Raw genomic sequence first — 14,481 nt, 5'->3', positions numbered from 1 at the left:
TTTTGTGACCTGGCTCTGGCTGTCAATGGTTCTCACTGAACTCTCTGGGGCGATAGAGAGACCTGTCTCCTGACCTTTCCTCTGTGATTAACTTCTCCTGCTGCAGTGGTCTTAGCCATGGAGCCCTTCCTGATGTTTTCCAAGTCTGTCTCCTTCCGGTAGACTGAGGAGGCATAAAAGGGCGGACTACTCTAGGCTTTGATGTTGACCTCTCTGGGTTTTCGTCCAGGCGTTATCTTTATAACTTTTGTGTTTGTTTCGGTTGGGTTTGGTGGCTTGGAGCGCTTTCCCAACCCCCAAGGTTACCCCAGGAAGCCACAGGGCCACACTTAGGAGGGCATCGTCCCCCCTCCCCACTTTCACCCTCAGCTCAGATACACACGTGTCTCGCATTAGCAGGCCATTTCCAGTGACCAGCACCGCGCGCCCAGCTCCTCCACTGCTGTGAACCCCATGCTCTGGCTGCCGAAACCACGGATGGAAATGAGGCAGTCTGTGCCGCCTCTCCTAATCTGGGGTTGCTCCTGTCCTCATACGTAGGGATCCTCCTCCTCTGTTGCTCATAAATCAGGGAGGGCCGGTTGGAAACCAGACAAGAAGTTAAATACTTTTTCCCCTAAGAAAATCTCGATTACCTAATGGCATTCGCACCCCTTCTACCTTTCAAGTCATATTTTCTGCCTCTCACCAGCTGTGACCTTTGTCAAGTCACTTAACCTCTTGGAGCCATGGGTTCCTCTGTGAATTACGGAGATCAGCCTTTCAAGATTGCTGTGGGAACGAGATGAGGTCATCTTAGGTCCGCCCCGCAGCACTTTGTAAGTCTCCTCACGGCAGCCTACACACATACAAGAATATGCTTATTGGCTGTCTGCTATTAATTGTAAGCTCCAAATAGGTAGGGATCAGAACTATTTTTTCTCTCCTCTATCCTCAGCCCAAGGTGGTGCCCAACATATAGTAATATTTACTGACTGACTGACCAGCACACGGAAAACACTGAGCACGTAGTAAATGCACCGTAAGTTGTTAGTTTTCTCTCTTTCCCTCCCCGGTTGCCTTTTTAAAATGGAAGCTCCTGAGAGACTAGTTTATTTTTCTCTATGGACACCGTGAATCACATTACAACCCTGTTTCCCTCTTTGGGTTGGCAGCTGGAGGACTCAGAGCCAAACCTGTGGCCGCCCCAGCAGGTGTGCAGCACCTCATGGCACACAAAGAAGTGCTCACTCACTCCGACTTACGCTTTTTCCCTTTGCCCCTATTTTTTTTTTCCTCTTTTTGCTGCTGTATTGAACATATTTCTATAAACTGCCGTAAATTCTATTTAGAACAAGAAAGGGTGTCAATTCATTTAAGCTAGTTGGCAAATGTAGTTTTATTCTGGCTACAAAATGTCCACTTGCTATTTTATTTTTCAGCTGTAATTATCAAATACCCATTTTTTTTTGTTAAGTGTAACATAATGGTTAAAAAAAAGTTAATGTAAAGCAACAGTAGTATAAGAGACTCCTGAAGTAGGAGGATATGGGCTGGAATCACCATTAACTGTGACCATGGGCAAGTTTCTGAGAATCCCTTTTTTAATCTATAAAATGGATGGTATAAATTGGATTATTTGAGGATTAAATGAGATAAGGGCTCCCACACAGCCCTTGGTATTTGGTGAGCACTCGGCACATACCCGCCTCTTTATTCCTCCTGCTCTGCACACAGCCCCACCATGGACTCTAGGGAATCAGAAACAAAGTTTGGTTCTCCTGTGACTGACAGTCTGGAATAACCATACAAATTAGCGCGTGCTTTATGCCAAATGGGCAACCCAGACAAAAGCCTCTGAATAGGGAGGTGTTAGCAAGCCCGGCGTGATCTGAGAAGTGGTGCTTGGCGGACAGCACAGGTTCAGTAGGACTTAGAGGAGGCGGGGACTGGGGCCCACGGGGACACTCGTGGCTCAGCTCAGAGGCAAGTTGGGGTTCCTGTGGTGAGGGGCTGGCCGGAGTCTCGGACAGAACGTGGAGGGGCCTGGGACTTGGCACAGCTGCTGGCGGGCCCCCAGGGAGCAGGTTAGAGCAAACCTCCGAACCTCCTTCCACTTTTCTTCCACAGCCGGGCACGTGCTGGGCTCCTGGGAAGCAGTGAGCTTGCTCTCTCTCAGTGTGACAGACTTGGGTTCTAGTCTCAGGGCTGCTGTGTGACCTCAGTGAGTTGTTTAGCTTCCCAGCCCTCGTTTCCTCATCTGTATGGGAGGCGGTGCTGGTACCTACCTCATACCGTTGTCCTGAGGGTCCAGTGAGAAAGTGCCTGTCAAGCCCTTAGCCTAGTGCTGGCTATGGCAAGTGCACCATGAACGGCACTGGCTCTTCCTGGCTCCCTGTGCGACACTGGCCATCGCATTAGCCTGCGGCCCATCTGTCTGGTCACTTTCAGGAAGATGAAGACTAGGATTATCTGTGTTCTCCAGCAAGGTGTGTTGTATGGTCTTTGTTCGCTTTCTTTTCCCCGTTCTGTTGTCCTTTAACCTCTCTAGCAATGCCAGGCTTTGTTATTTCAGAGCAGAATTTTAAACTGTAAGACAAACTGTGTTTACACGTTTGTTTCTTTTCAAAAAAGAAGGAGGGGAGGGAGGGAGGGAGAGAGGAGGGAAGAAGGAAGGAAGGAAAGCTCAAATGAGTAAGACCAAGAGTTTTCCTTTCCTTTAAAGACAGTGAGCTGAGGAAAGACTTGTGGGCTCCCTTTGCAGATCTGGGTATTTGGCTAAGAAGGTTGAGTGCCTCTGAGAGGCGAGATGGGTGCTGTGATGTGTACACTGTAATGCTCACTATGCTTTAATATGGGAAAAGAAAAAGAGTAGACCTTCCAAACCCCTGGGTAGCTCTACGCTGTATCCTTACTAAGGTCAAAGAGGTGTTGCTCCTGGGGAGGCGGGGGTGGGGGCCCTCCTACCTCTCTCCACATCTCATCTCACCTCCCCTCCCCTCCTCTCCCTCTTTGTCTTGGGAAGCTGCCTTTTATATATTTGAGCAGCCAGTGTTCCTTTATTTCACCTGACTCTTTTCCAATTAGTAGCCGCTCACCTCAGGGGAACATAATTAAAAGGGCTCTAGTTATCTGGGGGAAAGGAATTAACAAATTGAGAAAGTGCAGTAATAATGAACGGGGACTATAGGATCATTAATAAGTCTGCAGTATCCATATTCATGCCTGTCTATTGCTAGGAATGAGCTCATGCTGCAGGACTTACCTATAAGAGCAGTGCTCTGCATTGCAGGTCTGGAGTTGGTGAGAGGACTGGGTGAATAGCCCCCTTGGTTTTCCAGCACGCCTTTTCTTTTGGCTTAAGTTCTGAGTATGTGCTGTGGGACAGTATAGGCTTTCAGTCCAACAGCCCTGACTTTGAATTACAGCTTCACTCTAGCTTTGTGACCCTGGGGCAAGTTACTTCACCTTTCCAAGCAAGCCTGTTTCCCAATCTGAAAATGTGGATAGCAGTGACACCTTGCAGAGTTGCCTTGAGAATTATGTGTGAGTGATGCACAAAAGCACCTGGGTTATAGTAGCTCAATTGATATTAGTTCCTTTTCCCCTTAAGAGGATTCAAAGTAAACATACCTTTCAGGTAAAGGTCATTATGTTGTCACTGCCTTGACACTAGCAATATAACCCCTCTCCTTTTCAGGGGAGAAGGAAGAAAGAATAGCTTTTACTCTTCCAAGATGACAGTGATGAAGTCAGATAGTGCCGTAATTCCCAGAGAACAAAGGCCTAGGGCAGATACACCCTGTCCCGCTACTCAGAGATGTACAGTGGCAACCCACAATCGCCGTCAGCCATAGGGCAGTTGTGACACGGTTGTGATGGCCCACCTATGCATGAACTTGGTCGTAGCTGTTAATATTATCACCGCTTTAATTTAATCATGTGCATTGTTGGTTCTGCACATGTTGTATCTAATTGCCATTTAAAATGTCTTCCAAATTGCAGTCAGATTCAGCATTGAAATGTAAAGTCAGTGTGAATGGTGAAAGGCACCAGAGCAGAGAAGCATGGTGTTCATTTACTATTGGTGAAACAGATATTTGCGTTGATATTTTCTTGATAAGCAATAAACAAGTTCTTTCTGGGACCTAACAAATGAAGATAGCATCTAGATAAAGTATTATGTTTTGTTACTGAGATACCTTGGATGAAACAAGGGCATTGATGACTCTGAATCAGAAAATGATTCAGAAGAGTCAGGTTCTGAATGTGAAGTTTCTTAGGACTAGCTTAACCAATTTTTTGCTATATTTTCTTTTTAAGAAAGCATGATGAGTGGTTTTACAAATTTGTCATTCTGTGTGATAAGCAAGTAATGAGTCATAGTTTACTTGGTGGTTTTTGCATTTTGGGTGGTACATAAAATCAAGTTTAAATGTTACCCTCTGAAGAAAGTGATAAACAACCCTACTGAGCTCAGTAAGTAGACAGGTGACAAGGGAGTGTGCTTGGGGTCAGAAACTCATGTATAGAGGTGATGCATGTCAAACACCTCACGCTCATCACGGAGTCTCGACTGTCCTCACCAACACTTTGCCAGGTATCCTTCAGAACCAGGGAAGGAACAAGAAACCATTCTTTGGGCACTAAGAGAATGGGTCCAGTCATACCAGCCATGCCAGGGCTGTGAAGAGAACCCACTTGGACATAATAGCTTACTGAGCCTACCATGTGCTGCTCCTGTGCTAGGCACTTCATGGGTTCTCTCTAATCCTTGCAACAATCTTGAAAGATTTCCACTGGGGCTGGTACTGCCCTTTTAAAAGACACTTTACCAAGATATAACAAAAGATATTAAAAACAGTCCTGCCCTTTGACTTGGTAATTCCGTATTTGGGAATTCATGCACATGAAGTTGTTCATTTTCATTACGATGTTACTTATAGTGAAAAGTTGGAAGTGGCTTAATGTCTAACTCTAGCAATAGGGTTCAGCAAATTAAGGGACATCCATACTTGGTTGAATATTACATAGTCTTTAAAATAATCACAAAGTTTACAGTATAATATGGGAAATGTTAATGTAGCCAGTGAGAAAACAATAAAATATATGCACTCTATAATTTCAAAGATATTTTTAAATATTAATGTTAATATTGGAGGAGAATAATACAAAAATAAAAGTAGTTGTGATAAGATGACTTGATCGTGGGTGAGTGTCCCCTCCTCCCAAATTTCTCTTTACAACAACAAGAAAAAACAAACAAAAGAGAATGATTCAGTAGCTGCAAAAACTATTGAGGTATATTGAGAATACAAATTGTTTTCAGAATGCAGGTAGAATTACCCAGTTACATATTTGCTGCATTCAGATGTTAAGGAGTCTCTGGGGTTTCTTTTTTTCCTCTCTCCCTCTCCCCACTTGAAATTTGTAATCATTGTATTTGCAGAGCAAAAATGCAGTAGATTCAGGGACACATTTGAGGTTTTGTAAGCAAATGATGATACAGTAAAAGGTATTTGTCCAAATTTGCATTCATACAAAACATGGTGTGCTGTGATTTCAGAATAAATGTGTTTTAAATATTTTCTAAATACAGAGCTGTTGCAGCCCTAAGTTGGCTAAGAAACTACATTTCTATGACAGGCCATAATTACCCTTTGGTAAATTATTGGGCTTAAAAAAAAAAAAAAATAGCCTACCTAATGGTACCTGAAGAGTGAGTCTCACTTTGTCCCTTTCTACATCTGCCATCACTTCTAAGACTCCTTTTTACTCTCTTTCATTGATTTTTATTGCAGGACAAAAGGGCATGGCATTAAAACCTACATATTTAAAATTCTAGAAATTTTTTTTTTCAGATAAGAGCCTATAGTCTCAGATAAGAGCCTAAATTATACAGAGGCTTTTGCTGTAGGTATTTATTTTTACCTTTTTCTCACAGTTGTTTGAATGTCCTTTTCTATACATTAATTCATTTGTTGGAATTTCAGTTCAGAAATTCTAATTAAAACTCAGGGTCATTTGTCACTTGCATGACAGTGCTGGTAGGAGCTGGGAAAGTTTATAAGATTTGGCTAAATATTATGGATTTGAGTTTTCTCCCTTCTATGTGTTTGGCTGTACTTCTGGACACATTAATAAGTGGCCATTTTTCTGGAATTCTGCACTCTTCCTGCTTCCTTTCATTACATTAGGCAAGGTTCCACTAGATGAGGCATTTGCAGTCTTAAGACTTCCTGCCAGGGTTCAGACTTTGTATTTTTGACATTGAAGCTGTCGTGTTCCTGAAGCTACTTAATTAGAAACGCATTCATTTCAATGTACACTGGAGAAAGCTTGGACAGCAGAGCCAGGCACACTGGGAAGTTTGAGCATTTGTGTAGCTGGCAGCTAAACTAATGGTTTACAGTTTAAGGGGAAAAAATATCATAGGGCATTTCCTTGCCCCTAGAAGCGAAGGGAAGCTGAATGTGCACAGCAGATACCTTTTTTAAAAAGGAAAGAAGAAGAAGAAGAAAGACAACTCCACTTTCACTGCAGTTTTGTGTCTAATTCTTTCTTTGGCTATTATCAAATCCAAAAATCTTCTAGAAGAATAGTTGCCAAACTGGGCTGCTAATATTCAAGACTGTTTTACAGGCTCCCAAGATATATTCCTGCAGAGGTCTGTAGTAAGGAGAACATTTTATATTCTGGGGAAGGATTTTTGCTTGAAGAATTTTATTTGTTGAATGGTAATGAGGGAATTGTGCTCTTTCTTATTTTTAAATGTTTGAGCAATTTTAAAATGCACATATGATGTTTAAAAAACCTTCGTTGCCCATCCATTGCTTTCAGGATAAAGCCTAAACTCCTCAGCATTCAGTGGAAAGCAAACCTCTCCTTTTTCATTTCTTACCCCTCCTCACTTCCCTACCCTGTCCCCAAGAAAGCCACCCTCCTAGGTCCACTTCCATGCCACCAGCTGCCCCAGAGGAAAGGTACCTGGGCACCTCAAGTCTGAGCCAGGTATCTTTCCACTGGGCTCATAAAATACCTTTTTGTACCTTTCTCAGGATGTATCACATGCTGGAGAGACAGATGGAAACATTGTTAATGTCTTGCTTCCTCTCTACTCCTTGACCTCCCTACCTGCAGGAAAAACACTGGGTGGGAGGCGGGCCTGGGGATTTTAGGTCCAATATTACAAAGTCAGTGTGGCATGGAGGAAGAGGGTTTGGAGTCAAATCCTAGGGTTGCCGCTTGTTTTAATGGCATTAGAGAAGTGATTTAAGCTCTCTGGGCCTATTTCCTCCTCTGTAAAATGAATATAATACCTACCTTGTGAGGTTGTGTGGGTTAGGAAAGATGAATTTCAAGTTCCTTGTATAATGGCTAGCCCATTTATCGTTGGTAAGTAGCATCATAATGATAATTTATATGTGTGCCCCTGAAACCAAAGGAAGTCAATCCATAATGCCCAGGTTTTAAAGCCCCTGGAGTTGGGTTCTCATCTCCTGCTCAGTCACTAACTAAGGGAACCCATTGCTCTGGGAATGAAGCAGTTGGAAGGGGCTTTTTGAATTAGTGTCATCAGATGGCATGTGTGCAGTTGGGGTGGAGATGCTTGCTGGCTTTGATGCACTTCGTCCAACCAGAATGAACAGTTAGATCACATCTCTTGATGGCAGGAGGAAACAGCAAATAAAAAATCATTCCTCTTTGAAGCACATCATGCCCTCCATCTGACATTGTTAACTGCTTTTTCTTTTGTAATCATGGCAACAGTGGTTCCCATTTGTACCAGGAACTGCACTAATCACTCGACGTATATTTTCTCATTCTGATAGCAAGCTGCCAGTTAGATTCCAAAGTGCCATTTTAAAGATAAGGCAACTGAGGCTATGCAATCGCATGGCTGCTACTTAGGGACTAACGCCAGGGTCAGTGCTCTTCCCGCCACCCATGCTTTTAAGGCTGCCCACATTTTGAAATTCTTACGAAGTTTCTAGGCTTGGGAACAAAATGTCACATTAGGATTTTTGTTGTGAAAGGAAATGTAACTGTGCATACGTTTATTAAAACAGTTTTTCTCCAAATAGTGAACCATGTGTAATTTTCTGTCAGAAGCAACAGACATTAAAGCAGCTGTGTGTCTCTGTTTCTCTTCACAGCGCTCCCATGCCCTACCTCATAGGAATCCATTTAAGTTTAATGGAGGTAAGTGGGCTCCTCTCCTCCCCAGATATCTCTGTTTGCGGTTGTGTTTTGCTATGTGGCAGTGGAAAAGACGCAGTCTCTGGATTCACAGCTCTACACACGGGAGCGTGTCAGAGCAACGCCTCATGCACAGAGCTGAGCGTTCAGCTTAGACCCTTTCCACTGGGCTCTTGTTTCCAGTGTTTTTCCACTTTGTTTGGAGATTGTCAATTTTCATGGGTGAGGGAGTGAGGTTCAAAGAGGCAGGAGGAAAGGGTTCTTTAAGGGTTTGAACGAGGGAAGGAAAATGATTCACTTTTCAAAATGATGTTTATTCTAAAACACTGCAACAATATTATATTACATTTTTTCTCTGTAGAAAATGTGGTATAGAAAATATACAGAAGTATAAGTAGGAAAATTAAAATTATCCACAATACCATTATTCCAGATTCAACCACTGTTAGCATTTTATTTTTCTTCATCCTCGTCTTTATTCTGTGAATATATATTTTGTATAAATGTACTTCACTGTTATGGTATAGAATTTTATGTCTTTATTTCATTTAATATTATGGCATGGGGATTTCTACATGTTTTTGTCTACTCTCAGTAATAATTTTTAATTTGCTACTGGCCCTTCCACTGTTTGGATATGCCACAACTTAGCCATTTTCCTATTACTGTTGGACACTTAAAGCTGTTTATAATATTTCACTATTATAAATAGCATGTCAGTGAACATCTTTATGCATAAGGCTTAATCTGCATCTTGACTTAACTTCCTTAGCGTAGAACCCCTAAAGTAGAAATGCTTGGTCAAAGCTATGAATCTAAGGCCAGATTGCTTTCTGCATGGCTGTACCGGTTAGATAGCAATTCTTTTAAGGGACTTTTCTGTGCTTTTGTAAGTGCCACTGGTTTGTAGACATGAACCCTAAGCTTTTCCCTCCTCAGGAGAGAGCTGAAATTTGCACTAGAGCAAAATGGGGCAGGAGGTAGGGGGCTTGCCTGTTTTGCACAGGAGATAAGCTCTCAGAGGGAAAAACTAAAGCCATGTCCGTCTGTGATGATGCTTTGCATGTCTTAAAGGAAGTGCTACTTCTCTTCTTCTGTTGCCTTCATTTCACGTCGACGAGGACCACCTGCTTCTTCACTGTTGCACACTGTGCTATTGTGCTTACGAAAATGAAACAAGTTGGTTATCGAAAAACCTGTTTGTTTGACATTGAGAATCTTGATCAAAATAGACCACAGAAATCTGCTCAAATTTCTAATTTGACAGGACGGCCATGTGGCTCCTACATTCTGTTAACAGTTCCTCCTTGTCATCACCCAGCCCTGAGCACATACAGTACACAGTTTATGGACTATCTTGGATGGTGTATTTAGATCAGCTTGAAGAGATTTCTTCTGTGTTTTACCTTTGTTTGTCAAGTTTGGGGGTGTATTCAAAGCTCCTGTGTGAAAAATTGAAAGTGAGTACTTGCTAATAGAACTTTCGTGTCAATTGTTGTACAGTTGGAAACTCTAATCTAAAGACCATTTGGTCTATCGGCATCCACGGCTCTTTCCTGCCTCTTCTGCCTTCCAGGCTGTTCCAGCACGGGTTTTTTCAGGCTCCGTTTCACAGCCCTTTACCTTGAGCATTGTCCAGGTTTCTAGTCTTGGCTTGCTTTTCTTTTCTATATGCCCTCTGGCCATCTTTTGTAAGGCTTTTTGCTTTTGCCACCAGGGTAATGTCAGTGACTCCCAACTGTGATTCTAACACTGGCATGCCTCTCTCTGAACTTAAGGCCCAGAGCTGCAAATGCCAGTGGAAGGTCACCAAGATGTACTGTCGATGTCTCAAACTCAGTCTTCCCCAAACCCCTTATTACACACACCCGTCGAGTTACTCCACTCCCCTTCTGCTGTTCCCGGTCCCCGTGAGTGGCACCACTGCCTGAAAAGGCACCAAAGTGGGTCACGCTGAGCATGGCTGCGTGTCCTCTTTCTCATTCCTTTCTCTCTAAATAGTCACCAAGTCTCTGCCATGTCTCTCGCCCTGTTCCTTCCTCGCTGCCTTCGTTGACATTTTACCTTGCTTGCTTAGATTTTTGCAAAGCCTTATTCGTTCATTCAAGAAGCAGGATCAAGGCCTCTTGTTTTCCGAACATTTTGCTAGGTCATGGAGGTATGCAGATGAGTATGAAATTCTGGTCACTCCGTCTTTAATAGCCTGCCTTCCAGCCTCCTCTGCCCTACCCCCGAGTCCTGCTCAGGCTCCCCGCTGCTGTCAAGCCTCCTGTCCTCTCGCTGTCCCTTGTTAGCCAGTGCTCTGGCTGGTCTCTGAAACACCCCCGTCCCCACGCCCCTGCATGGCTAAACCTTCTCTTCCCCAGCTGTTGGAGGAAGTCCTCCCGTTGGCCATTGTCTTTGCTTGCTGTACCTCTTGCTCAGGATGACAGCTGTTTGCTTCCCTGCCCTCTCCTTCAGCCCTGGGAGCAGGAGCTCTTTGGGAACAAGGCCTGTGCTTCATTCACTGTGGTGTCCTCAGCACCTAGCAGGATGCGCAGCAGGTGCGTTCTGAAAAGAAAGATTGAGTGAGTGCTTGGGAAGCTGGAATTTGGGACACATTTAGAGCCTCCCGTAGGCATTGCTGTTGTCAGGGAACCCAGCACCATAATTTTACTTAAAGGTGGAGGGAGTAAATTTTTTTACTTTTTATGTGATTGTAAGTAATTTAAAACAAGGGTTTTTTGTAGTAAAACATGCCGTGCACAACAGGCGTAAATTTTGAAGCTAAAACTTGAGACAGAGTTTTGCACTTAGGTGAATGGGTGCAAGTCCACTCTCCTTGGCCTTTGAAGGTTTTTAAATGAGGAGGTTTGGGAAGCACTGGCCAAGATAAATCTTAGCCCTGCTGATTTAAATTAGGGAGGGTTTGCCATGCTGAACTACTATGTGGTCAGCAGTAAGAGAAAAACAAAAATAGTAGTTACCCCACTCTTGAAGCCAGCTAAGACACTTTCCAAGCAAAATAGCGTTTCCTGCATGTGTGAGGCAGCTGTGAACTACCAAGTCATGAAGTACAGTCTCCTGATCTCCTCCCATGGATTTCAGCTCAGACTCGGAGTCCTCCGGTCATGCTTTTTGATTGGGCTTATCTGGTTCTATTAGACCTTCAAGTGAGAGAGATGGTTCCCTGAGATTTCTTCGAGGAACCATGGGCTATAATGCTTGGGGGTGGAGCTCATACCTGGGGCCAAAGGAAGACTCTTTAGGGAAGGAGATTGGGAAGGCCCATCTCCTCTCGCACACTAGTTTTCTTACTGGCAATTCAGCAAAAGGCTTATTTTTGACTGTCTTGTTATTTTTTCTTGAAAGCTATAGGCACCTTATTATGCCTTTGCATATGTGCCAGAATTTTTTAAACTTCAAATGAATGTGGCAGATGTTCATAAAAGTTTAGAAAAAGCTACCATAGGAAGACTTTTTAACCATTTTTATGACACTCAAATTTGTTGCACAAAAAGAAATATAAATTATAACCTACTGTTCTCATTTGAAAGAAGGTTATTTGGGGGGAAGATCTAATTCTAGCCTTCAAGCTCTTACAGGCTGTCCTATTTGTTAAGTGGTAACCTAGTCACCTAAAAGAGTACACCTTCCTTCTAAAGTGACAAGTTTCTAGCTGATCGTCATTCTTAGACCTCCACTGCCTTTTTATATCCTTTCTCTCATTTAAGCAAACACTAATTTGAGGTTGGTGGTAAGTTAGCAGGATAGCCAAGGGTTTTGGCATAGACCTAGTTTCTTCTTGGAGAGAATGATCATGTTAGCTGGCAGCTAGGAAACACCAAAACGCGGCCAGATTACACAGTGACTGTTTCCTTTCATTCCCTCCACCTCAGTTGAGTTCAGGAGATGCTCTGCAGCTCCTCTGTGCCATGTCTGGTAGCAGGTGCCAGGTCAGTGCTGGTAGATGGGTTCCTTTTCCTTTTTGATAAATGAAGACCTTCCTTTCCAAGCCTCACAAATAATGCTTTGTGTACAGACCTCAGAGCCACATGAGGGATGCATGCAGAAGGTGTTTTGTATCATTCCTGGTGATGGTCAGGAAGGAGGAAGGAAAGGTGATAGCAGTGACACAGTGCAGACAGAGGCTCAGGTTAGACTGCAGATGAAGCTCCACCTATATGCAGAGGCAGTAGAGTGTGGTGGTTAGAATGTGGACTCTGGGTTCTGGCTCCCCTACTTCCTGCTTGTTTGATCTTGGGCAAGGTGATGGACCTCTGCACCTCTGTTTTCTCACCTGTAAAATAAGGGCAATGGCCATAGCTCCCCCCTATAGTATCATTGAGGGTCTAGTGAGATGCTTATCAGGTACTCAGCACAGTGCCTGGCACATAAAGAGTTCAACAGAGGTCAGCAACCATTGCCATTTTTATTTCCTCAGTGGCCTTAAAGCCGTTTACATTGTTAAGTTGATGCCTTTGAAATTGTGTTTTAGGGACTCTTGGGTTCCAGGGATCATCACCTTCATTCCCTAGGGAAAGAATTTCACTAGAATTGGCTTGTGCCTGCTGTTTTCTTCCGGTTGACAATGCTGGGGGCAATGTGTCAGGGATGGGAGTGGTGTTTTTAAGGAACTTGATAAATGCACTTCCAGTTCCCTGCTTGACCACTCCCTTGCAGTAGTAATTTCAGGTGTGGTACTTTGTCTTTGTATCTTACTTTCTTCATCTATATGAGTGGTTAGTCCCCATCTCTTAAGATTGTGGTAAAGATTAAATAAATGAGTCCTGTATATGTCCAGCATATCCCAGTGTCTGGCCTGTGGTCGGTACACAATACACATCCCCTTCTATAGTAATGTTTTGGTAGCCTTCTGTGTACCTGGCATTGTATCACACTAGGGGTTCTATATAAAATGGTGAATGTGACATAATCTGTGCCTTCAGAGTTCTGTCTAGAACATATGCAGACAAGGAGAAAGTAATTGCAGGGAATTTGAGAGGCTATAGGCTCTGGTAGGGAAGACAGTGAACTGAGCCTTGTGGGCTCTGCTTCTCAGAGGAGAGGAATGCCTAAATGGAAACCTAGCAGATAAATTTGAGTTCCACCAGGAGGACAGGGAACAGCATCTACAAAGACTTAGAGTGTAGACCATGGTGTTTCCCAGGAAGTATGAGCAGTTCAGTGTCTGACAGGAGCGTGGAGCTGAAGGGGAGAGGAGCACTGTGGCAGGCAGGCAAGGGCCAGGCCATCCAGGGCCTTGTAAGCCGTGTTAAAGAGTTTCAACTTTACGGGGCAACGGAGAGCCACTGAAGGGTGTAAATAGGGGAGGGTCAGGCCTCCTCCTCCTGGGCCGTTAGAAACACGGTCCTTCCATATAAAATGCTTGGAAACGGCTTAACCATGTTCATAAAGTAAATTGTTGTTTGTAAGGATCAAGGTAATTCTTAAGTAAAATTACACACCACAAGGGGCTTCCCTGGTGGCGCAGTGGTTGAAAGTCCGCCTGCCGATGCAGGGGACATGGGTTTGTGCCCCGGTCCGGGAGGATCCCACATGCTGCGGAGCGGCTAGGCCCGTGAGCCATGGCCGCTGAGCCTGCGCGTCCCGGGCCTGTGCTCCACAACGGGAGAGGCCACAACAGTGAGAGGCCCTCGTACCGCAAAAAAAAAAAAAGGGGGCATTTAGGGTTTTCCTGGTGGTGCAGTGGTTGGGAGTCCGCCTGCCGATGCGGGGGACACGGGTTCGTGCCCCGGTTTGGAAGGATCCCACATGCCGCGGAGCGGCTGGGCCCGTGAGCCATGGCCGCTGGGCCTGCGCGTCTGGAGCCTGTGCTTCGCGGCGGGAGAGGCCACAGCAGTGAGAGGCCCGCATACCACAAAAAAAAAAAAAAAAAAATTACACACCACAACCATGTACATAAAATTCAGATGTGTTAGCGTCCCAAACCCAAGCTTCCAAATGGTTTCCTTGCTACCAAACTACCAAACTGTGGCAGAGGTGTTTGTAGTGATGACTTACTTTGAGGTTTCAAGCACCATTTTTACTAGATTTTTGTTTCCTCTCTGTTTCCAAGTACTTTTTATGAATTAGATAATCTTTTTACAGTGCAGTTTGAGAGGATAAATTTAGGTTATATACTAAATGCTAAGTTCCAGGCACTAGGAACAGGGGAGTGAGACCCAGGTACCACAGGGTTACCTACCTCTCCCACCAATGCAATTTCAAGAGACATGTGGTGGGGGCATGAGGAGACAGGCCCAGCTCACAGCTTTCCTCTCTTCCTCACCATCCTTTATGTAGGAAGGCTCAGCGGGAGCG

General features: G+C 44.2%; 1 protein-coding gene across 6 annotated transcripts in view; it reads left to right on the top strand.

Annotated features, from left to right (window-relative positions):
• The window catches only part of DENND1A (DENN domain containing 1A), a 494,445-nt gene that overhangs the window by 282,088 nt on the left and 197,876 nt on the right, over nt 1–14,481 (top strand). For all 6 annotated transcript variants that reach the window (XM_079927842.1, XM_079927841.1, XM_079927840.1 and 3 more), the window contains one exon: nt 8,136–8,181. In XM_079927842.1, coding sequence (XP_079783968.1) covers nt 8,136–8,181 — 46 coding nt within the window. The remainder of the gene's footprint in view (nt 1–8,135; nt 8,182–14,481) is intronic.

The sequence above is a fragment of the Stenella coeruleoalba genome, assembly GCF_951394435.1.
Source record: "Stenella coeruleoalba genome assembly, chromosome: 7".
Classification (NCBI taxonomy): domain Eukaryota; kingdom Metazoa; phylum Chordata; class Mammalia; order Artiodactyla; family Delphinidae; genus Stenella; species Stenella coeruleoalba.
This window is presented reverse-complemented; position numbering and strand designations above follow the sequence as displayed.